Below are 25617 nucleotides of genomic sequence, written 5' to 3' on the forward strand. Positions count from 1 at the left end.
TAAACTTTAATCTTGTTACTTGACTACTGAATTCTCCAAGTTCCAAATATAAGTTTTTGAATACTAATAATCATTTGCTTGCCATTCTCAAGATTTTTGATGGTTTAATTTGGTTTTGTGTCTTTCCATGAGCAAGACCCTTTAATCTTTTGTATGTGAACTAGGATGGACAAAGACCGAGACAATTGATTCTTTGATGCGCAAAGCGGGTTATGATGGTGCAATCACCGAGTCACTCCGCAAGCGAGTGCGCTTGACCCGCTACCAAAGCACACTGTATACAATGCACTTTAGTGACTATGCCTCATACGTCAAAAGAACAAGAGGACAAGCTCCGGCAATTGGTTAAAAGGCCTTCCATTGACTCTGAAATTCTTCTCAATTAACTTGTGAAGATCTATTCATCAGACATTTAGTTGTGGCCGAAGTAGGGTGAGGCTCTGTTTTCATGCACCACCCTCCTGCCAATTATAATTTGTTAACTGATATTTAACTCTATAAGACTGCTTATTTAAAACCCAATTCCATGGGTTCTAGATGCAATCAATTGCTGTTAAGATTCTCCTATTTCATAACCAGACTTAAGGGTTTGCCATTTTGTGCTCTACTATGCAAGCATGTGAGATGATATGCATGCTTGTTAAATTTGACTTTCATGAGATTTCATAGGAAATGCCACTAGATTGATTTAGGACTGAACATGGAGTTTAATGCTTTGGTGTCACAAATGTCAGTCTTGGTAATGTTTGCGAGGGCTTTCTTAATGAGATTTCAAAAGTAATTGGTTCATAACTCTGTTGCACTGTGAATGTCAGACCCTGTCGGGTTTATGAGCACTATGGAAGTCATCTATTAAGTTACATAACCTATATATGTAAGATACTAAGAAGTGACTTCAACAATCTCTCAAAAAAACAAAAAGAAAAAGAAAAGCAAAGTGACTTCAACAAATAGAAAGTCATGTCTCATGTGTTCACCTATTATATAAATGATTTGATTAAAACGTCTCCTGTATATAGGTGATTTCAGCAGATAGGGACTCACATAATCACACAGTCTTGGGCTTATATCTATAAAGTGATTTATATGATAAGCGACTTCCAACAGATAGTCTTGCCCTCGTCTGGGTGTGGACACTTTTTTTGTTTTGGTGGAAGGAGCGTTTTGCTTTTATATTTCTGATTTGGTGTCACTATTTGAGTATGGTTTTGTGCTGAACAATTCTCCTTGTCGCGTGTATGAGTAGTCTGCCAAGATCTCCTTGCTTTGGTTCAGTTTTAATTTGGTGTATACTAGAGTTTGGATTCATATATGTGAAAGTGCTTGATCTTCAATTTTTATTAAGCTTCCACTCTTGCAGCATAATGTTGCGATTTTGATTTAGACGCATTTCTATTTATCTGCTACTTTATTGTGAACAATCATCTCGAGACTTATTCCTTCAGTTTTTCTAATCCTAATTAGTGTATAAGTAATGGTTGCGTATGGTAGTACAAGTACTGTAGACCTCACCCTCCCAACCTATTGTGCGTCTTTGCTGATTAGTGGGGGTGCAAGTTTCTAATTGTTGACTTAGTTTAAACAATGTTCAATAAAAAAAAAGCAAGCGAATTTTAAAAATTATATTTGTTTACAGGTCACTGTAATTCTTACCAATTTGATGTCATTATTTGAAGAAAACAAGGATTTTGCTGTCTTAAATTATAACATGAATGCTGGTCATGTTGTGACTTGCGTCTACTTCTAATGGATATTCTTTTTGAATTCATTACTATTTGTGTGAAAATAGTGAAATGCACATTAAGGATGTGCACCCAAAATTACGCCATTAAAGCACACCATTGTCCTCGAGAAAGATTGTCAACAACCCATGTTTTCCGCAGTTTGATGCCTCCAAGTTGTAGAATGTGACCAGATTTGGTTTAGGCTGCATGCATGAGGTCTCCTTTGGTTCCAAGCATGTATCCCCCAGGTCATCTTTTTTTTTTTGTCTCCACATACCTAGCCTTGGGGCTTTAGGCATTTGGTGAGACAAGGTGGCATCCCTTGCTGCTGGGTGTAGTGGTCTGGGGGTTAGGGCTGAGCTGGGCTCGGGCTCGGGCTCAACTCGTTTAAACCCGACTTGGACTCGTTCGAGTAAATAACTGAGCCGAACTTGATCAGGCGTTTGAGCTTTGATTAGGCTCAATTAGCCCGATTAATAGAGTAATATGGGGACTACTTTTAAGATGTGTGCTATTTTTGTTGGCAAATATTTATAAAACTTGCCGTTAGACAACTAGGTAATGCCTTTGCCTATATGATTGAGGTCCTTGTTCAAATCCTGCTCCCCCCCCCCCACTATGAATTCTCTTTTTTTTTTAATGTAATTTAATGCGGTTCAAGCAGGGCCTGGCTTGAGCTTGAACTCGAGCTGAGTTCGTACACAGATTTTTAAGCTCGGCTTAAATTGAGCCAGGCTTTTTGAGCCTGAACTCGGCTAGAGTCTGGCTTGTGTGCACCCCTACTGAGGGGACCTCAAGGGTTAGTAAGAGGCGAGCCAATGTGCAGTCTGTGATGGGGGTCTGGAGGGACCTCAAGGGTTTTACCAACCGGAAACCAGCCCATGTGAGATCGGTGATTTGGGAGGGAGGCTTGTTCCCTTGGATTATCCCAAAAGAAGGTATACAAGGGATCATGGTTGGCAACTGCACGCTGATAATGAAGATCCGGAATTCCTTTTTGAGATATGAGACTATTTTGGCCAGACACTTGAAACCTAAAGGTCTCCGATGCAACTATCATCAGAGAACAGGATGAGAACAAGCAACTATTTGGGCCAGACACTTGAAACCTAAAGGTCTCCAATGCAACTATCATCAGAGAACATGATGAGAACAAGCAACTGGGAGGCGGGAAACTACAATCTCTAAATATGCAGGAGGGAATCAGAGAGGAGTATTTGGGTAGGTAAGCTATTGCTATTTCCAGATTACCCAGACTGCAGAAGCAAATGAGGAACCATGTTTCGGCTTCAATACTAAGTATGCAAAACTAAACTGCTACCTGAATAAAACTGCAGAGGCACCAAGACGACTAATACTCTCATCACAAGTTCAAAGATACCAAACATATTTACATCATCAATATAAACAGAGCGTTACATAGCCATCAACCATACTACAATTATAAATGCAAGAACGGCTCCCACAACCATCAACTTGAATCTGAGGTTTTGTAACCACATCTTCAGCTGCAGTTGCCTGCCTTGCCACTGGAAGTTATCAGCCTAAAACAGGAGAAAAATTAAAAAACAAAGTACGATATATAGTGAAATCTCCAAACACAGGTCAGATCCATCTTTCACCTGGAATTGCAAGTTTTCAGTTTTATTCACAAGAAGTTTAATTTTTTCCCCACCATCCAGAACCTAATAAAAACAATGCAGAACAGAAAAGGTGTCATAGTGCATTGCAGAATAACAACCAAACTTCTAATGAAAATTCCACCCATATCTATGATTCATATCACTGGCCTATCAAGAAACAGCCCAATAACATACCAACTGACAACTTAAATTTGCTTAACAATGATATATTGATTCTGAGACAGTTGAAGAAAAAGAGGTGAACCCTTCACAGAATAAAAGTGGAGCAACACTGACGTTCCTTCGAAACAAGTAAATGTGATCACCAAGTTGCAAGGAAGACAGGTCTCATCGAAGGGGGAAAATATAATGCCAATTTGTATTAACTTTGTTCATTACTCATGTAGAATCTTCAGTATGCATGTGTGTACATGCATGCATAAAGGCACATACACATCGTTCTCAGATGAATTCATCATTTTCAATGTAGATGATTCATATGCATATCAGCAATTATAACAAACTAAACCTTCAAGCAGTGAATATTATGTACCAAGACTGTTAATAATCTCACCAAGGGGGGCTCCGCTTGTCTGGCAGGCGCAATTAGTGCACGTCACCCTGTGTTGGGACGTTGCAAGTTTGCCATGGTATGGTTGTATAACTGGTAGGGGTCTGCCTAACCCCAGCTTTCTCTGTCGAAAAAAAAAAAACTGTTAATAATCTCATTTTCCATTCACGAATAAAGGTTTCAAGCATCCACCTCCATAATATACAAGGATAGGTCGTATTCCAGATAGTGACATGGACATATATCGATGAAAATTCATAATGCATTCCAAATCATAACAAAAAAAAAAAGCTAGCATGAAACAAAAATGATCTCCAGGTATACAAAGGATATTTGACTAACCTATTTTCCTCAACCAATGGGGATCCGGCTGTTTGGTAGGAGCAGTTGTGCAAGTCACCATGCGATGGGACTTAACAAGTTCGAACCGCACTAGTATGGGTGTGGTTGAATAACTGCCTGGCTGCTATGGTACTGGGACACACCATTTGGGTCAGCGTAGCCGTGTTGACACCTGTCGACACAGGAGTGGGTACTAGACACTTTAATTTATAACTTTATATTTTTAGAATATAATATATATTTTAGATATAGCATATATATTTAAATTATATTCAGTTTATTTTAAATTTATTTTGTGTTTTTGTAATATATATATATATATATATATATATATATATATATATATATATATATATATATATATATATATATATATATATATATATATATATATAATTGTGTTCCCGTACCCACATTTTTTTAGAATTATGGTAGCGTACCATCCATATCCATACCTAGGTGACATATCCTAGCTGTATGCTACCAGTAAGGCTTTGTCTACTGAAAGGGAAGGGGGGCCTTAATCCCCCAGTTTGATCATCCAAAAAAAGAAAATAGAAAACACCTGTTCTTATCCTAGAGCTATGAAACTTTAGCTTTAGCAATGAAAATCGTTCTTCTCATGAAATTGAAGGATTGTGACAGTTGTCTGCTGCAGCCTTATTGAGAAATCGGTTGTTTTTATATAGCCAAAGCATCACATCCTTATTAGATGGGTTGGGGGGTTTGCTGAGTCCTTGTGGTACAGTATAATAGGCAACAATAAGTAGTTCATCTTCCACAAGGCCTTGCCGTGCGGTTCACTGACTGATCAACGACAACTGAACAAAATGATTTTCATCAAGCATTGGAGATTATGCATGATCGATCTCGCCTCTGCAGAAGCATGGTGAATTGGTGATAGCAGTACATCTGTAGAAATGCCAATGACATGGAAGACGCAATTACAGTCCTGAGCAGTCTTAGCAAAAATGTTGGTGCAATTTATGAACCTAAGACAGCAAGATGATTCTAAAGAAAGACCTGTGCGGTCACATAGGCAGTGGAGGTGATGATTTCCAACAAGTATATTAAATCAAGAGGAAGCAAGAGGGGACGGAGAAGAAGATAAAGGGTCGACCTCTAGCTATCTAACGTCTAAAATAAAGATATAAACCTTTTCTGACTCAAATATTGACCCTGCAATTAAGTTTAACCCTTTCTGACTCAAATATTGACCCTGCAGTTAAGTTACATTTATAGACAGGAATACCTTTAGTAATAATAGTATGCACATAAGAGGGGTCACACCAACTGTATTGGACTGTAATTGTATTTCTTTTTGGCGCTTTGTTTTCTGTAGCAGCAGGTGATTCCTCATCACTAGCTGCTGCAGCTCTGTAATGTTTTCTGTATTTGAATGAAATCTATTTTCCTAAAAAACAAATCAACTGAAGTGTAACACGATATTACATTTCTCAACTGCGGTTGGCCTAGAGACTTAAGGTGGCAACCCAGTTATGTGACATGGTGTCATTGAGAGATGCCATAGGGGGGTTTGGTTTTCAAAGCTTTTAGAATTACTGTCCAACAGTAAGACTGGATCAAGTGCAGGCACTCCATGTAGGCCCATTGGTTGGGATGCGCCTGGCTACTATATGTGACCCTGCATTCGTCTCGATAGGATGTGATTCCTTTGTTAACCTCAAGCATTTAGCAGAAGAGTCCCAACCATGCACCAACATTTTTGCTCATACTCACTTATCACTAGCCACCTTCTCAAAGTTTGAATGGAGAAAAGTGAATATCCACGAGGGCGCTCATGCATTACAAGCTCGGAGGTTGAGGAATGATGAGATCATAGCCAAACTTTTGTAAATAATCTACAAGGATCATTGGGCTGGATTTCAACAAATCAAATGACAGGCCAGTTATGAAAACAAGTTTCTAGCCTAGTGCTTGTCTTTCAGACATAAAGCCTCTCATCCTAGCTTCTGTTGACACTAGTCCATATTCTTAGGCTTTAGGACTGGTAAACGAACAGAGCAACTCGTGGCTCAGCATGCTCTTTAGTGTTGGTTCGTTTGGATGGTGAGCCGAGCATGAGCTTGCTTATTATATATATCGAGTTGAGCACGAACATAGGGTGTTTGTCTTGGCTCGTATAGGCCCATTCAAATAACTTATATAGAATTTTATGTACCATATGTGTTCAAAAAACATGTTAGCTCAACTAAGTGGTGGGGTATACTTGTATCCAAATTAGGGGTTCCATTCTCACTATGAACCCTTTAATATATAATAGTTTTTTATTTAGGTGAGCCAGCTTGGGTCATTTGGCTTGGGCTCATACGAGTTGACCTCTGCTTGAACTCATTTCTCCATGTTAGAAGAGCACGGTTTAAGATGTTTTCCAAAAAGATAGGTACACATATTAGGCAGTTGAAGGTAACTACACCCCTCTTGAAACAAAGTGATCGTCCAAATCTGGTGTGAGAGCAAAGTCCTCCATGTGAAGCAAGTCAAATCTGCAAGCAGAGGCTGCTCCAAAAGCAAATGGCTCTTCCCAAAATTAAATGCTTAAACTATTCACCACTTTCATCATAAGTTTGTAAACTGTCATCAATCCTTTCTACAAGCTTGAACACATCTATCTTTTAATAAAATCTTTCCAAGACCATACTGGACCTGAAGCTCATATTTAATTTTCAATGTAAAAGAGTTCATGCAAACACACAAGACTGGTTTTACGTGGTTTAACTCAGGATGAGTTTACGTCCACGGCTCAATGGTTTTTCTCTCACTATCTCTTTCTGTTGGTTTGAGAGATAAGAGGTTCCCTATATAATGATTCAATGGTGTACACAATTTTGGGATTCATCCCATTAGAGTTCAACGTAGAATACAATGTTTGAGTTATCTCCAAGATATAACCTTTCTCAGGCACCTCTTCTCACCAGGAGTCTTATTGTAAGTAGATGGCCTTTCCTCTTTCTTTCGATTTCATATCATCTATAGGAGTCTTATCCAACTGAACGTTTTTCCTTAATGAAAAAGTCTTCAATGGCTGGGTATCTCTTAATTGATTTGGATTTGGGTCGCCTGATATGTATTGGCGTGGGTTCTGTCCTAGATTCAACGTATCCTTAACAGCTCCCCTCAATCTCAACAGCCTGGGGAGGGTGTTGAGTTTGTCCCTTAAGAAATAAAAGCAGCTCAATGGGAGTGGCTTAGTCATGGCATCGATAACTTGATCAGTGGAGGAGATGTACCAAACTTAAATATGATGCTTAAGAACATGATCCCGAATGAAGTGAACATCAATGTCGATGTACATGGTGCAGTTATGGAACACAGGATTAGTAGCGAGATAGGACATACCAATGTTGTCACACCATAGCAGAAACCAAAACCGCAACAAAAAGTGAAACATGAAGGGTGGAACTATAATCGCAAATTCACCCCACTGGATCAATCACTCGAAACCGTGCTTGAGTATACGCTCATAAGTGAAATGATCAAGCTTCCGAAGGTAGCCGATCCACCCATCGTCATGGGAAAGATGAATGATCAATTTTGTAAGTTCCACCAGGCAGTGGGACATGATACTGAGAACTGCTTTGTTCTCAAAAATATTATTCAGGATTATATCGATAAAAACCTTCTGGTAGAAAATAGCAATAATGAGAAAATAACCATTTTGAATTAGCCATTTTTCCAATATTCAGCAGCAACAATCTCTGGCCATCCATTCCAGCCACAAGATCACATTTAGTCATGTTCCAGTGACGATATCTATGTTCAACATCAGGTCTTAGTGTTGTATCAGGCCTAGTTTAGTGCCCAGAAGATGAATCTCATCTCAGCTTTCAGTAAGCTAAATGTATCAATTAATCCCACAAAGGCATCCGCTGAAGTTGTCAGAAGAATTCTGGGGTTTTCTAAGTGATTCATCAAGACTGCCCAAGAAAAGAGCAAGGCATCTGATGAAAATGCCGACCTGATCTAGAGGCCAATCACTGCCCTCATGAATGTTTCAATCTTTGAGTTGGCGCATGCCTCTCCCATGCATCAACAAGTCCTGGATGATTTACTGCAAAAGATCAAAGTAAAGCTAGGCATAACTCCGAAAGACATGGCCCAGATCGTCAATCAGGCCATGACTAACACTCCAATCACTTTCTCAGATGAAGACCTGCCAAAGCCTCATGCATTCCATAACAATGCCTTGTATATCGTAGTCAGAACTAGGAGAATGACGGTACCCCATGTGCTTGTCGATGGAGGCAACAACCTCAACATCTATCCAGAAATGACTGCCAAGGCTCTGGGATTGAAGGAAGAAGAATACCTCCCTAATCCCATCAACATTTATGGATTCGACAACCATGAGCAGACTGCAAAGGGGATGATTTTCTTAGAGATATTCATCAACTATTCGGTCTACATGGTTCTCTTCCATGTCATCAATATGCCACCAACATATAATCTATTATTGGGATGCACATGGATCCATAATGCGAACACGGTGCCATCCACTCTCTATCAGTGCATCAAATGGTCCAAAGGCGACATGATTACTACGATCTTGGGGAAAGATCTAGAAGAAAGGCTGCCACAACCAATGATTTCCAGACCAACCTGCACTGCGGATATCCCTAGCATCATAGAAAGTGATGAGGTTATTCTCAGAGAAAGCCTTGAAATGTCACTACAAGAAAATTGTTAATTAGCGACGGAAATTAGCGACGGATTTTTTCCGTCGCTAATTAGCGACAGATTAGCTAGAGATAGAATCTGTCGCTAATTCGCGACGGATTAGCGAAGAAACAAATTTTATCGCTAATCTGTCGCTACTTAGCGACGGATTAGCGACTAAATTTTTTGTCGCTACTTTTTATTACAAGAACACCATTTTAGCGATGGATTTAGAGAGGGAACTCTGTCGTCGCTAATCCGTCGCTAATTAGCGACGGATTAGCGACAGTATATATTTCGTCGCGGTTTTTGTATTTTGATTTAGCGACGGCTTAGCGACGGAATGTTTCCGTCGCTAAGCCGTCGCTAAATATCGCGTAAATCCCTAATCCCATCCCTCTTTCTCTTTTTCCTGTTTCGCTGTATTGCTCCCGCCCGCCGCTCTCTCCCTCCCGCCGCCCGTCGGCTCTGGCCACCGTCCGGCCGCCGCCTCGTCGACGATCCTCGCTGCCGACCTCCCTGCTTGGCTAGCGGCTGCGCCAGGGACTCCGAGCACCGGCGACCCGCCGCCGACCTCTTCCTCCTCCCTGCTGTTCCTCTGTGGCTGCTGCCGGGAGGTGTTGTCTCCCCTTCGCCGGCGACTCGCAACCGGCGTCCTCAGCCGCCGACGACCGACGATCCTCCCTGCAGCCACCTCTTCGCCTCCGCTCTGAGTTCCGGCGACCCAGTGGCCCCCGAGCTTCGCTCCAGATCTCCCCCTCTCTGCTGTCGACTGCGCCGGCCACCGGCAACCTCGCCAGCCGCCGCTCCCCGTGCTTTCCGGCAGGGGGGTCGACCCCCTGCGTTTCCGACAGGGGGGGTCGACCCCCTGCCGGAAAGGCATGGGGGGTCGACCCCCTGCGTTTCCGGCAGGGGTGGTCGACCCCCTGCCGGAAAGGCATGGGTGGTCGACCCCCTGCCGAAAACGCAGGGGGTCGACCCCCCTGCCGTAAAGGCACGGCAGGGGGTCAACCCCCCATGCCGGAACTGCCTTTCCGGCAGGGGGTTTAACCCCCTTCCCTGCCGGAAAGGCAGGTGGTTTAACTGGCTAGGTTGAGATTTAAAATTCAAAAAAAAATTTAATTATAAAAAAAATTCAAATCGAAATCAACTGGCTAGGTTGAGATTTAATCAACTGTTGTTAGTTAGAGTATTTCATAAATTTTTATCAATTTGTTAGTTTGTTCTAGTTAGAGTAGTTCATAAATTTTTATCAATTTGTTAGTTTGTTAATGTCTACTGGTAGTTAGTTTTACTTCAATTTGTTTTCTTGAAATCTGGTTAGTTAGAGTATTTCAATCTATTAGTCTTTTATAATTATATTTTTCTTAGATAGATTGGTATTTAATGTTCTAACAATCAGTTAGTTAGATTAGGGCTATTTGAATTCTTTATGATAGTGGTGGTTAAACGGAGTTCACATCTTTTCTAGTAAACTAATTGATTAATTTACTATTCCTTTGCTAAGTAGTTCAGATTAGAAATTGTCTATGACTTTATGTTAGTCGACTGGTTCAACATGTTATAGCTGGTTTGTTAAATTAGCATCTTCTAGTTAGATTTGGCTTAACATATATACTATTTTTCTTTTCTCTTCTTTCAATTAGTTAGAGTTGTTTTAATTTGTTTTAATTTTTTTAGTTAGTGTTTCATCTTGTTTCATGATTAGTTAGTTTGTTACTTAATTTGTTTTGTTTTTGTGCAGATTTTTCAACGGAACAAACTCGTGCTCGGCCACCTGTGGTAAGTAAATGACAAAAACAATGCAAATCGGGTAAATACCCGTGGTGAGTAAGTGATGCAAACGTATCACATGTTATTTAATTTATTGAATGCAACACTTTATTGTTCACACACTCACTTAGTTGTTGATATCTAGGACTGCTTTGTTGGAGTTCGGAGATCATGCTGAGCATGATTTTAATGTAGAAATATGGAAGTGTTCTTATTTTTGGAGTACGGAGTCCATGCTAAGCATGGTAGTAGTTAGTGAGATATTAAAGTGTGTTTGCTGCAGGTACATGTTTGCCATTTATTTGATATGAATGATTATGATGTATTGCAATGTTTGATGTAATTGTATCCATGCTTGCATGTAGTTACTTTCAATTTGATTTTGACTTCCATGTGAAATTTTATAATAAAAGCATGCTTCAAATGATTGTATCATGTCATTAATAGTTTGCACATGAAAATATTAAGTTATCAATGCATGCATCAAAATTCTTGTTATTGTTTGACATAGTATATTGCATGATAAATAAAAACATGCTTCAAATATGGTGCACGATAATCCATATACGAATTTGATATTTGATGCTGCAGGAACAGAACTGGGTTCTGCTATGAGTTCTAGTGATGTAAGAACTGTCGTAGATGAAGAATCACCAAACGATGCAGCTAGTAGATTTTATGATTTACTTAAAGATGCTGATGAGCCACTTTGGAACGGTTGTGAGAGTCACACTATCTTGTCTGCAGTTCTTCAACTAATGAATTTGAAGTCCGAGTATAATTTGAGTCAATCATGTTTTGACCGTTTGTGCATGATTGTGAAGAGTATGTTGCCTAAAGATGAGAAATGAGATCAAGGCCGCTGTTCAGGATAGGGGATCTTCGATTCCAGGTCCCTCTCAGGTATAATCACATATATAGTTTTTTTGACTGTCTTAAAGCACATCTGAGCATGGTAGAATCACATATAGAGTTTTTCTAGATGCCTTAGAACACATATGAACATGCTATAATCACATATTCAATTTTTTTACTGCCTTAGCACACATATGAGCATGATAGAATCACATATATATATATATATTTAACTTTTTGTCTGTCTTAGAGCACATATGAGCATGATAGAATCACATATAAAGTTTTTTTGATTGCATTAGAACACATAAGCATGCTATAATCACATATTCAGTTTTTTTACTGCCTAAGAACACATATGAGCATATTATAATCACATATTCTGTTTTTTGACTGCCTTAGCACACATATGAACATGCTATAATAACATATAGAGTTTTTTAACTGCCTTAGAACACATATGAACATGTTATATATCATTTATGATAGAATCACATATAAAATTTTTGGCTTTGCCTGCCTTAGAGCACATATGAGCATGCTATATTCACATATTCAATTTTTTTACTGCCTTAGCACACATACGAGCATGATCGAATCACATATATAGTTTTTTGCCTGCCTTAAAGCACATCTGAGCATGGTAGAATCACATATAGAGTTTTTTTATATGCCTTAGAACACATATGAACATGCTATAATCACATATTCAATTTTTTGACTGCCTTAGCACACATATGAGCATGATAGAATCACATATAGAGTTTTTTTATTGCCTTAGATCACACATGAGCACATGATAGAATCACATATAGTGTGTAATTTATTTTATTATATTTTGTTTATCAATACTGACTGTTCTTTTCTTGTGTAGGCTGCTAGCGATAATCAGGGTAGTGGAGCTGAAGGGACAGATAAAGACAATGAACAAGAAGACGCACAAAATCTTGGCGATGATTAGAGGACTGTGTTGAAGAAGTTCTATTTTTTTTATTTTTCCTAATTGTAATTGTTGAATTGTAAATAATTAAACTTCTTAGTTTTAAGGTGGAACGATTAATTATTATAGATACTTGTTATATGAATTTTTTTGTGTGGTTTGTTTTTTATTTACAGAAAATATAAATTGTACAGGAAATATAAATTGTACAGTTCTCGGTAATTAATTTTTAAATAATTTTTTTTGATTTTTTTTCGTTTTTGCGACGGATTAGCGACGGATGATTCCGTCGCTATTCATATTAATCTAGCGACGGCTTAGCGACGGAATTAAATCCGTCGCCACGCCGTGGTCGCCGTTTAGTACCGGTGGATTGGCGACGGAATATAGCGCTCGTTATTCCGTCGCAATTAGCGACGGACTTGGCGACGGAATTATTCCGTCGCCAGTTAGCGTCGAAATATTCGCGACGTAAGCATACTGTCGCCGCGTTGTCGCTAATCCGTCGCTAACATGGTTAGCGACGGATTAGTGACGGATTAGCGACGGATTAGCGACGGAATGTGGTCGTCGCTAATCTACTGCGTTGTTATAGTGTGTTAAAGCTAGAGGCAACACAAGCGACAGAACATACCACCGCAATGGTCCGATGGCAAGGACCACATTTTTTTAAGATTGAAGGTCATCTTGATTACAATACTCTCAGAGATCATCCTTTATTTCCACAGTTTATAAAAGTCAAGAAAGGATTTGAACTTTTATTGAAGCATGGTTATCAACTTTTCAAAGGCTTGGGCAAGAACAAAAATGACCGGCTAGAGCAAGTAATCCCTAACCATCACCCGCGCAGAGCATGATTGAGATTCACAGGAAGGAGATCTCATAAGAATATTGTCTTCATCAAGGGGATCCATTAAAAGCATCTTCCATCGTTCTTTACCTCATTTCTTTGATTTCTGCATTTTAATGTCTTCCCAATCAATAAGGAAACCCGTCGTCAATTCTTCAATTATGTCAAAACCCGCAAAGATCTATCGGGTCAAGGCAAGAATAGAGGACAGTATGACAACAAAGCAGTTAGAAGAACTCACAGAATTTGATTCATCTCTTTAAGAATTGCCAGAATTTACAACAATTCAGAAGCAAGATGAGCCATCATCCCTAGTTTAGGATCCAACTGAAGACAGTTTAGAGGATAGTTTGAAGATTTTCAAGATCGGTACTAGTCTGAGCACAGATGAGAAGGAAAGGCTCATCGATTTTCTTAAGCAATATCAAGAAGTGTTCACATAAACTTGTGAGGATATGTCTGGTTTAGACCCCAAATTGGTTGAACATCACCTCGTGTTGAAGTCGGACGTCAAGGCAGTTAAGTACAAGTTAAGGAAAATGGATCCTCGAATTGAGCAACAGGTCAAGGAAGGACTTTAGGATTTACTCAAAGCTGGATTCATTCGAGCAATAGACTATCCAGATTGGTTAACAAACATTGTGATAGTTCCCATGAAAAATGGTAAAGTTTAAATTTGCATCGACTTTCGTGATCTCAACAAAGCTATTCCAAAGGATGACTATTCACTCCCCAACATTGATCTACTGATCAACAATACAATAGGTCATGCCATGTTCTCCTTTATAGATGGATATTTTGGATATAATCAGATCAAGCTGGCCGCTCGTGACCAGTCCAAGACATCCTTCACTACGCTGTGGGGCACTTTCTGTTACACAGTCATGCCATTTGGGCTTAAGAATGCTAGGGCAACTTATCAGCGTGCAATGAAAGTTATTTTCCATGACCAGATGCATAAGATTATGGATGCATATGTTGATGATATCCTAGTCAAATCTAAGGAGGAAGAAGACCAATGCATCACTCAAATTTAGTTTCCATAGTTTTTTTTTTAAATTTTAAAATACGAAAAAAACTTGAGACTTTTTTTTAATAAGAAATAATCATGTAAATCTTGAAAAGTCATCCACAAAGCTAACATAATAGGAATATCCTTGGCACTAGGAACCAATGTTGATCCCCAAACATCAGAATAAATTAAGTCTAAGTGGTCCACCAACCTTATATGTCGACAACTCTAAGGGTAGATTGTGACTCTTACTCATTTGACATTTCTCATAAAAAGAACTATGATGCTTACTCAAAACAGGAAGACTATGTTCATTTAAAACTTGACTAACAATCTGAAAAGAAGGATGTCCCATCTTTTTATGCCACTGCTCAATAGAAGCACATTCACCTAAGTAGGCAGACACACCATGCTCTTCCTTTCGCTATCCACGTTTGGTGATGTCCAACCTGTTAAGACCTCGATCATTTGTTTCCTGCGGATTTGTTGTCCTCGTTTTGCGATCCTTAACATAGCACCAATCATGATAAAATTTAAAAAACAAATGATTATCTTTAGTAAATTTTAAAACAGAAAAGAGGTTTCATGTCATAGCAAGAGCATGCAAAATATCATTCATGATAAATTCAGTGTTAGCACTATGAAAGATAGAATCACCAATATTCTGAATTTATAAACAAGAACCATTACCAATTTTAATGTGATCATTCCCTTGATATTCAGACTGGAGTGAGAGATTGTTCAAGTCAACTGTGACATGGTGGGTGACACCAGAGTCAGGGAACCATGCTCCATTATCAACATAATGCATCATATTGGTGTTATAAGCTTTTGGGCTAAGAGGATCTTTCTGAAATTAGAATGCCTTACATTGCAATGCACCATGACCTTATTTTTGACTGACATATAGTATAACATTGAGTAGCGATGTGTCCTTGATTTCTACAATCATGACATATAATAGGATTTACTGAACTACTAAAACTAGACTGGTTGTACCCATGGTTTTGGCCGATCCTATTGGATTGTTGTCTTCCTCCTCTCCCACGTGAGGAGTTAAATCGGTTTTGGGTACTACGATTTACCTGAGTTTGACTCTCGCTGGGCTATTTGTAGGCTAGATTGGCCATGAGTGGCTCAGATTCCTTTAGTTCATGCAGTTGGGCTTCATGAACAAGTAACATACCAAGAAGGTCTTTGGGTGAAACAAGGACTTCTCTAGTGTTTATCACAGTTCTCAATGAGCCATATTTGCTCATGGGTAATCCAACAAGGATATGCATAGTAAAGTTATAATTAGATATAGGTTTTTTGACCATAGCCAATTGATGGGCGATGCTTTTGACTTTGTGAATATATGCAGTAATATTGTCAGATCCCTTTTTCAAACTTTGTAACTTGGATTTCAATATTGTTACACTCTAGCTTTGGAGTGTGCAACATAGGTTTTCTTAACTGTGTTTCACATGCTATATGATATGGTCAATCCAATCACTTGGCAATGCATATTGTCTGAGAGTGAGGAAAAATTCTAGTTCAATAATAACTGGTCCATGCATTCCCACTTGATAAACTTAGGGTTTTTCTCTATTTCTTTTCTTTCTTCACTATTATATTCATTTTGATGGGGTTTTGAACTATCAGCATACCCCATGAGATCATAACTGTGATTCCAACGAGAGCAATTTGTCGGTAGACAAATTTTTGGATAGAAAGTATTATAAGCTAGTAGGAGTAGAAAGCAAATTAAAGAGGCTAGTCGCACCTATAATGACATAGTTGTTTTCTACAACCATAGTAACCCATGATAATGAGATACAAGTCGAGTCATAGTATGATGATGGCGTCAACATGAACTTGATAAATAAGGTTGCAGGACGAAGTAGGTTATATGCCCCCCCCCCGAACATGGCATCTCATGCTCGGGGGTCCCAAAAAGCACCACATATTTAAGCCTGTGCATCTCGTATCCCCATGTTTGGCAGCATTAATTAGCATTAGAGTTTGATGCGTTTGCAAAGACTTAAGTACCCTCTCCTCCATTGGTGCCAAAAAAAATAACGATTCTAGAAAAGGAGTGATTGTAAAGACTTAAGTGCCCCGAAGATGATTATTTAAGACCCAGTCTCTGCACTGCAGGATTATTCGAGAAAGAAATCTCTTATGGAGGAGGCCATGAACATCAACCCTCTCACTCTCTCTCTCTCCCTTATCTTTCTGCTTCTGTGCACATCCAACAGAAGATCCTACATTGCTCCATCAAGCACCGACTGACCTGCACATTGACTATTGTGGAGCCTGATTCAAAGTTTTTACCCTTACAAGAGGAGGGTTTGGGGGCTCCTCCCAGCGTGGGTAGCATCATTCAACTAAATGAGTTGTGGATCCTGATTCAGAGTTTTTACCCTTACAGAAGAGGGGTCTGGGGGCTCCTCCCATCGTGGGTAGCATCATTCAACTTGAAGAGTTGTGGAGCCTGATTCAGGGTTTTTACCCTTACAGAAGAGGGGTCTGAGAGCTCCTTACAGCGTGGGTAGCACCATTCAACTTGATGAGTTATGGAGCTTGATTCAGAGTTTTTGCCCTTATAGGAGGAAGGTTTGGGGGCTCCTCCCAGCGTGGATAACATCGTTCAACTTGATTCGTTGTGGAGCTTGATTCAGAGTTTTTGCCTTTACAGGAGGGGGGTTTGGGGGATCCTCTCAGCATGGGTAGCACCGTTCAACTTGATTCGTTATGGAGCATGATTTAGAGTTTTTGCCTTTACAGGAGGGGGGTCAGGGAGCTCCCTTCGGCGCGGGTCCCGCTGGGCAGTCAGCGGGGGGCCGCCCTTGGTGAGGGGCTCGGAGGGCAGCGCCCTCGGACCAAATTTTTTTGGGGCCTTGTATAATTTTTTTTATTTTCTTTCCCTCTTTTAACTATCGAAAAAGAACAATAAAGCGTTTTGTTTAATTGTGGGGCTCATGTTTCCTTCGGTTGTTTTTTGCTCGAGGTTTTCGTAACACCTCTTCCCACGATTTTTCTATTTTTTTTTTCTGTTTCTTTCCCATAATTTTTTTAATGACTCCCCTACAGTGATTTTTAATGTTGTCGGGTCTCCAACGAGCCCCACAACGATTTATAGTGTTGTCCGGTCTTCCAACAACGATTTGTAGTATTGTCGGGCCTTCCTACATTGATTTATAGTGTTTTCGCGTCTCCAACGAGCCCCACAACGATTTATGGTGTTATCCGGCCCTTCAATAATAATTTGTAGTATTGTCGGGCTTTTCTACAATGATTTGTAGTATTTTCGGGTCTCCAACGAGCCCCACAATGATTTATAGTGTTATCCAGCCTTTCAACAACGATTTGTAGTGTCTTCCGTAAATCACTATAGCGATTTATAGTATTTTTGGGTCTCCAATGAGCCTCATAGCGATTTATAGTGTTGTTGGATCTCACTATAGCAATTTGTAGTGTCTTTCGCAAATCACTGTAGCGATTTGTAGTGTTATTCAATAAGCAAATCGCTGTAAATCACTACTCGAATTAGGACCAACTTGTCAGGGTTATATCTCCCTAACTGGAGGTCATATTTCAAATCCGTAAAAAATGTTGTCTTCGTTATTGAGTCTAGTTTATTTCTGCAAATTTTTAGCAATTTCTATTATCATTTCATTCTCCATTTTAACTAAAAGCCAGACCCCTATTATTCTGTGCAATTAAACTCAAATAACACAGACCCGCACCGGGGGGGAGCCCCCGACCCCCCCCTTCTGTAAAGGAAAAAACTCTAAATCAGGCTCCACAATGAATCAAGTTGAACAATGCTACCCATGCTGGGAGGAGCCCCCAAACACCCCTCCTGTAAGGGCAAAAATTCTGAATCAGGCTCCACAACGAATCAAGTTGAACGATGCTACAGTTAGTGTGCAGGTCAGTCGGTGTTTGATGGAGCAATGTAGGATCGTCTGCTGGATGTGCACAAAAGTAGAAAGAGAAGGGAGAGAAAGTGAGAGGGTTGATGTTCATGGCCTTCTCTAGGGGGAACTCTTTGCCTCCCATGATTTCTTCTCTAGAGAGAGAGAGAGAGAGAGAGAGAGAGAGAGAGAGAGAGAGAGAGAAAGAGAGAGAGAGAGAGAGGTTTTATAGTGTTTTACGGAGAAGGAAGAAGAAGAAGATGACGATGAAAAGTTCAAAGAGACATTTTTGATGACTCAGGTTCGTTTCGCCGGATGACCATTGGATCGCCGGCTCACCATCATTTCGCCAAATCACCATCGGATCGTCGGCTAAGGTTCATTTCGCTATGTAGACTTTGAAGAGTCAACATCATCATCGAATTTCTGGATGAAGAACATGTTTGTTCTTTTTTTGAACCGTTTGTTTTCCTTTTTTGAATGAAGGACATTTTTATCATTTTCTCAAACCGTCGTTTTATGGCAAGAATAGCAAGAAAGGGTACTTAAGTCTTTGCAATCAAACCAGACTCCAATGCTAAGTGATGTCAACATACACGAGAATACGAGCCCCATGTGCTTATATACGTGGTGCTTTTTGGGACCCCCGAACACAAACGTGGGATTCAGTGGATCATCGGGGGTGAACATACACCAGGACGTGAGCTCTGACACCATAAAAGAGTTCACACAAACACACAAGACTTTGGATGAGCCTATGTCCACGGCTCAATGGTTTCTCTCTATCTTTTTCTGTTGGTTTGAGAGATGAGGGGTTCCACATATAATGATTCGATGGTGTACACGGTTTTTTGATTCATACCATTAGAGTCTAACGTAGAATACAATGTTGGAGTTATCTCTTAGATAGAACCTTTCTCTTAAAAGTCACCTATTCACACTAGGAGTCTTCATATGATTAGCTTTGGATAACTGTTTGTTATTTGTGGGAGAGTGTAGGTAGTTGGCCTTTCCTTTCTCTTTTGGTTTCATATCATCTGTAGGAGTCTTATCCAAGTTAACATTTTTCTTAATGAAGAAGTCTTGGAAGAAGTCTCGAACGACTGGGTATCTCTTAATTGATTTGGATATGGGCTGCCTGATATGAATTGGTGCGGGTTCTGTCTTGGATCCAACATATTCTTAACAAAATGCAACCCACCGCTCATTTCCCCTTGAATTAGCACCCACTACCTTTTGAGACCAATTCCACGCCTATGATCAGTTTATCTAAATCCAATCAGAAAGATGAATACATTTTTCATTTCTAGCCATTTTATGAACTGAAAACATGACAATTTTGCTAATGTTAGGTAAAGAATCATGAGCATTAAAGGACAGAGAAGAGATAAAGAGCTTTGGCAAGAAGCCCTTGATTTGATCAACGTTACACTTTCCATAAAAGAGAGGCATCCAATCATCCACAAACAAATTCCATGTAACTCTTGTTTTCTTCCATGAGGAATAGGGGATCAGAGACCTAGTTGCACTGGCTAAGCTTGTCGTGATTACGATCGCTTTCTCAATGGTGTAAACCTGTGGCACACCCCTTGCCCTAGGGACTCACCTTGCTTCGGCACGAGCAAGGGACATAATGCCTTTGCCCCCTTCTTATATGAAGGGGCTGACGTCCGTTAGAATGGAACTCTAACCACCCACCAAGCACCCAAGCCCCTCTTCCACTACACCAAGTAACTCTTATTTTTAATTTTCGTAAAGATACTTCTACTCACCCATAATAAAAGCAAGCACTGCAATAATATATATTAGCAAAATTTTTGCAAATTGCTACCATGTGTTTTTTTAGCTTAGGTAGGTATTTTAGTAAGCAAAATGTGTCAAGATTTTGGAAGAAAAATGTCACATCATCATCTAATTTAAATACTAGAACAACAACTTCATATAGAGTTGCGGATGAGCGAGGCAAGGTATGGTGGAAGCTTTCTAGTGGTAAAATAGCATCAACAAAAATACTTGCATAAAGTGATAGCACACACTTAGGTAGCCCTCCTATGACGTTGACGAGCGAGGCAAATTCACCAAATGTTGTGCAAAAAAGACTCACCTCTGAAAGCTGCAGGGATGACAAAAGGGAGGGTTCACAAGCTGAGCTCAAGTAGGGTGTACGTTGTGAGCTGAGCCCCGAACAGCCCGAGCTTGGCTCATTTCCTAGCCCTACTTAGATGCCCTAACATGTGTTGTGTACTCGGGTTATATCCATATCTAGGGCTGGTAAACGAGCCAAACAAACCGAATAGGGCATGTTTGGGCTCGACTCGTTTACTACTAGATTGAGCTTGTAGCTCAACTTGCATTTGTGTTTCTGACCTTGAACTTGGTTCATCCCCGAATGAGACGAGCTGAACACGAGCTGCCTTGTGTAAAAGTATTTCAGGTTATTTATACATAGTATATACATTTTTATATATCATACTTGAAAATATATGTAACTTTTTATAAATTACACTTAATAGTTCATATTGTATGCATATATTTTCATTCATCCTTTTTTTTTATATATTTTATGCATTCTTCGTTTTATATATTACACAATATATATATCATTCATAAAAATATATATATTTTATATAAACAAGCACTATTGAGCCGAGCTGAGCTGAATACATTGTGTTCGGGCTCGACTTGTTTAAGATAAACGAGCTGCTCGTGGCTCGGCAAGCCAACTACCATCATGAATGAGTTCGTGACTAGCTTAACCGAGCCGAGTCACGAGCTGCTCGGTTCGTTTACCATATCCAAATCTTTGTGATATAAAAGGCAAGGCATGTTTCTTGTTCTATCTTTGTGACATTGAATTAGTAGAAGAGAAATCTTTGAAAGGTGTCTGCCTCATGTCATTTTCATAGGTGAATGACACCCTTAATTCTAACAATTGATGTGATATTGCATATTTATTTGACATCACATCTATCTTCTATCTCATTTGGTTTGGTGGGATTGTGAATGTTACAAAGTTGATGAGACGTCACAAGTTTGAAACCTATTAGTGGCATCCCTTTTCACAAGGTCAAAGCAAGGTGTACGTACTGTCCAGTGGATAAAAGGATCTCAAGGTTTTTACCATCTGGAAGCCAACCCAATGTGCAGTCAGTAATTGGGGGAGGGGTGGTGGGGATTCTCTTAGATTATCGAAAAATAAAATAAAAATTATTCAATGAGATTGTATCGGGTCTCTCACGGTATTATCGTAAGAGGTGCCTTAATTAGATGCCATATCCAAACACCACCGTTTTTTAGTGTTTTTCAGCTGTTCTTTTTTTTTGTGCTTTAGATGACGTTCATCTAGAACATGAACAACTTTGAAATTTTTTGTAGGACCCATATGAGAAGTAAGCTATCCAAATATGGTGTTTGGGTTGCAGTTTATCACATGGATGAATGACATCAAAGGCACCCCTGACGGATTGCCATCAGGTATTTTTAAATGTAAAAAGGATAAACAAAAATTTATTCTACTGGGTTCATGTAATCCTTATAAGATCCGTTGACACCCCTAGTCACATGATTAATTGGACCTCCCTACAAACGAAATTGGGTTGTGGGCATTATCGACCCAGTTCTCCAAAATCATTAGAACAAGTTATCTAGAATCACTACTTGCTAACTCCTTAGAGAGAAAAGTAAATGTGAGTTTTTACAAGCCATTAAATTTACGGAAAATGATTGTACTGTGAAACAAAAATGATGTATTTTCATAAAAATCTTACAATTTTGAAAATATACCCCATGTTCAAAACTGCAGCTTTTTGTCTGTAAAAGGACCTTTTCACTCGTTGCACATGCGAATTTTCAGATATACAAACTTTCCTCTCAAATATCCAAATATGCAAATTTTCTCTTTTATTTGTGAAATTTCTTTCACACATTTGTGAATTTTCTCTCAAACATGAGAATATGATAATGTCCTCCTAAATATGTGATTTTTCTCCCAAAATATACGAATTTGATTTTGGAGCTATCTTTCGTCGAGGAAAGAGATCCCTATGTTTGTGTGGTCATGGTGGGGCTCACGAAAACACTTCGAGCTTTGCGCGTTTCTGCGAAAACCCACCATTTCCGTGACACACAAAGGCACCCTTAGGATACAACTGGATCAATGGGACAACTAAGATCAACCCTTATGAGTTATGACCAGGCTATTACCTCCACAACAGTTGGGATTTTAAAGCACAAAGCTTCTTTTTAGGATTGTCCATGCATGCCACGTAAGTGGTTATTTTTATATTATAGATTCGTTTTTTCTTGTTGTCTATTTCCTTTCTCGATTAAGCTCGCACTTTTTGATAATTGTCAAGAGGCAGATCTTTTATCCTTTTTTTTTTTTCTTCTTTTTTGAGGTACGAAGCAGATTGTCTATCAACATCCTTGCGGGAGAGGCTGTACTTGGCCATAAAGCTAAAATCATTGGAAGATTTTTTTTTTTTTTGACAATTCAATGAGAAAAACCCTCCATGGACCGCACATTGGCTGGTAGGCAGGGAGACAGTCACCTTAGGGGTTTTACACCACTGACACCAAAACAAGATGGCAGTCAACACGGCACCTCTCAGCCCCTAATCATAATGGTGGTTACTCGGGCCACATAAAACACAGAAAATCACTAATGGCACACTTTTCCTGTAAAGCATCATTACAGAAGGCTTAAGAGAAGTTGAGGCCTTAAGCTTATTTCATTGGAGGCCCATATTTCTCCATATATTTGTTTTTCATTGGTGGCTCTCAGCATGTGAAATATAAGTTTTATATATATTTTTTTCATTTAAGGCACTAGGCGGTGACCTCAAATCAATCTCAAAGAGGCCATCCGGCCCTGGGTACTCGGGCCCCCATCACTGGATCGGCTCTGCTCCAAAAAACCAGAAAAAGTAAAAGAGACCATTCTTTTGCAGCCTCTGCTTTTAAAATTGAGGGATTCGCAGTTCTGTTTTCCAACTTTTTTGCTTTTAGCCTTTTTACGCGTTTTGCAGGAACAATATCTTGATCTTACAATAGCAGTTTCCGAGCTTGTCTCAACTGAGCTGCTTCTGCTCCACACTAGTTTGAAGTTTGAACTATAGTGTCTCTCTCAATCAAGCGAAACCAAGCATTGACTTACAGTAAGAGAAAATAAAAAAAAATAAAAAAGTCTCAGTAAAGGGCTGGATGATCAAATTTGTACTAGAATCTTAGTACGTACTCAATCAGTGAAAAAACAATGCCAATTACTACAGACTAATAATCTTATATAGAAAACAAGTGGGAAGAAAAAATTACAAAATAATGACAGGATTCTTTGTCTTTTCTGCCCTGTTTTTGAACTTATCAAACTGGAGTCCCATCAATCATAGAAGACAGAAGAAGATTCTGTGACTTATATTCACAACCATAATTCCGTATCTACATGTTGATATTCTTTTCTGTTTTGAAAATAAAAAAGAGACCCCAATTTTTCTGAGTAAAAAACTCTGCATCTCTAATGGAAGATTTTAACTACACTAACTCGTTTTCTCTTCCACTTCATTCCCATCATCATCATCAACAACAACAATAGCATCATCTGCTTGTGGGGAATCCACTTCTTGGTCATCACCACTCTCTTCTTCTTCTTCCTCCTCTGTCTCAATCTCATCATCCTTCTGAACAAAACGAAGTTTCAGCCGACCATCTTCGCGACTCGCATGTAAAAACTCTTGGTTGGGGATTCTGATTTCTCTCAAAACAAGTCTCCCACCCTCCCTATAAGATCTGAACGATACCCACGGCTGCCCGTTTCTTCCTATGCTCGAAATCGGCGGTGGGAATCCCTCATACTTAGCTCTCCTATTCCAATTCCTCTGAGTGTTTCCATTGCCCAATTGATCCGCCGACGGCTTACACGAATCAACCGCAGAGTTCTGGACGGATTCTTCCATATCACCGCAACTTTCCGACCCCAACCCCTCTGTACACATCTGCAGATTCTTCAGAAAACAACCGCCGGACTTCGAATCGGCCGGACGGCGAGAATGGGAATCCGGCGAGGGATTCTTTGCATCATCGACGATTGGGAAATCGGGAGGAACAGAGGATGAAGCGTCTTGAACGGGTTGATGGGTGTCTTCATGGGGATCCTCCTTGAAGTGGAGCTCACCGAAGATCTCCGTAAAGGTGGCGAGATCGACGGGGGTGATGGTCTTCATCTGGCTGAGCGCACTCAACGCGTCGAGAAGGCTCTTTTCTTGAATTGGGTTGTCAAAGTAATGGCGTAAGGCTTCGAGGGTAGCCATTTTTTCCCACGGAAAAAGCTCGGAATTAAGATTGAACCAATTGAAATCTCAGCAGAGAAGATGAGAGGAGGTGTGTGATGAGGAAAGGTGGTGTGGGGAAGAAGGGCAATAAGAAGGGAGCCGATTCAATTCATGAGAGGAGGATGTGGAGAGAGGGTTGTTGGTGCAAAGCAACGCGTTGCGGTGTCAACCTCTCCCTATAATTAGGAGGCTTTTTCCTCTGGCGAGGGAAAATAAGAGTTGGATATATCTCGTGAAGTTTTCCTCATTTTCTCGCGAAAGTTTCCAAACATATATCCTTTTTTCTGAGTGGCGGGGTTTTCGCATTCCTGATTTATTGGGACGTGAGGTTGGAAAATCTGACCCTATCGCTTCTTCCTCACGCGTTGTATATGTTGAATCTTGGGCCCACGAGGGTCCAGATCCAGACCCGATTAGGGACTGTGTTTTTTATTTTCATTTTTTTTTTGGGTTAGGGTCTGAATGATTGGGAGCCTACAGAGCATGTTTTCAAAATATCGGTGACATTGTTCTGTATATCGAGATATTCTTACAGCAGAATTATGTTTTATTTAAAATTGCAATTTGTCCATGCAGTTATCTCTATTAAGATTAAGTCTCAAGAATGAAAGATAGCTCTAGTTCCCTGCCCTTGTGTCCCAAGGAAATCTCTTCCTTTTGCACACAACCAGTGTTGTGAAAAGGGTTGAGGTGTAGTGAGGCGCTCCACCAAAATTTGAGGCGAGGCGTAAGCCTTGAAGCGCAAAGCGTAAGCCTCAAAATTTTTTTTTATTAAAACTTAAAAAAACTATAAAAATTATCTAGAATTATAAATCAATAAGAAATGCTTTATTGATGAAGCAACAACCAACAAAAAATAAAAAATCTCAAATAAATACGGAAAAAATATGAGATTAACATGTAAAAGTAACATTAATGCAACAACAAAAAATAAAAAATCCCATCCTACATCTTTTCCCATTGTTCAACTGCAAAAATACATATAACAAAATATATATCAACACAAAAAATAGATTCATATTC

The 25617-nt window shown here is 39.6% G+C and overlaps 2 protein-coding genes across 3 annotated transcripts in view; one reads left to right on the forward strand and one right to left on the reverse strand.

Moving 5' to 3' along the window:
- Positions 1–25617, forward strand: part of LOC149847251 (uncharacterized protein At2g38710-like) — a 60333-nt gene that overhangs the window by 23098 nt on the left and 11618 nt on the right. Inside the window, exon 5 of one of the 2 annotated variants that reach the window (XM_089998357.1) lies at positions 165–595. The exons of the other annotated variant lie outside the window; for it this stretch is intronic. Within the exon in view, the coding sequence (XP_089854483.1) occupies positions 165–349 (185 nt within the window). The 3' untranslated portion in view covers positions 350–595. Of the gene's footprint in view, positions 1–164; positions 596–25617 lie in introns of those variants that run through there. 2 annotated transcript variants of the gene reach the window in all.
- On the reverse strand, positions 23530–25044 carry LOC149847252 (uncharacterized). The gene has a single exon (XM_089998356.1). The coding sequence runs from the start codon at positions 24571–24573 to the stop codon at positions 23803–23805; it is 771 nt and encodes a 256-aa protein (XP_089854482.1). The 5' UTR covers positions 24574–25044; the 3' UTR covers positions 23530–23802.

This window comes from Nuphar pumila, chromosome 2 (genome assembly GCF_984573655.1).
Source record: "Nuphar pumila chromosome 2, dmNupPumi1.hap1.1, whole genome shotgun sequence".
NCBI classification, from domain to species: domain Eukaryota; kingdom Viridiplantae; phylum Streptophyta; class Magnoliopsida; order Nymphaeales; family Nymphaeaceae; genus Nuphar; species Nuphar pumila.

Bases quoted from the DNA above. Each gene is read 5' to 3' on its own strand.
- LOC149847252 (XM_089998356.1), bottom strand. From the start codon at position 24,573: ATGGCTACCCTCGAAGCCTTACGCCATTACTTTGACAACCCAATTCAA.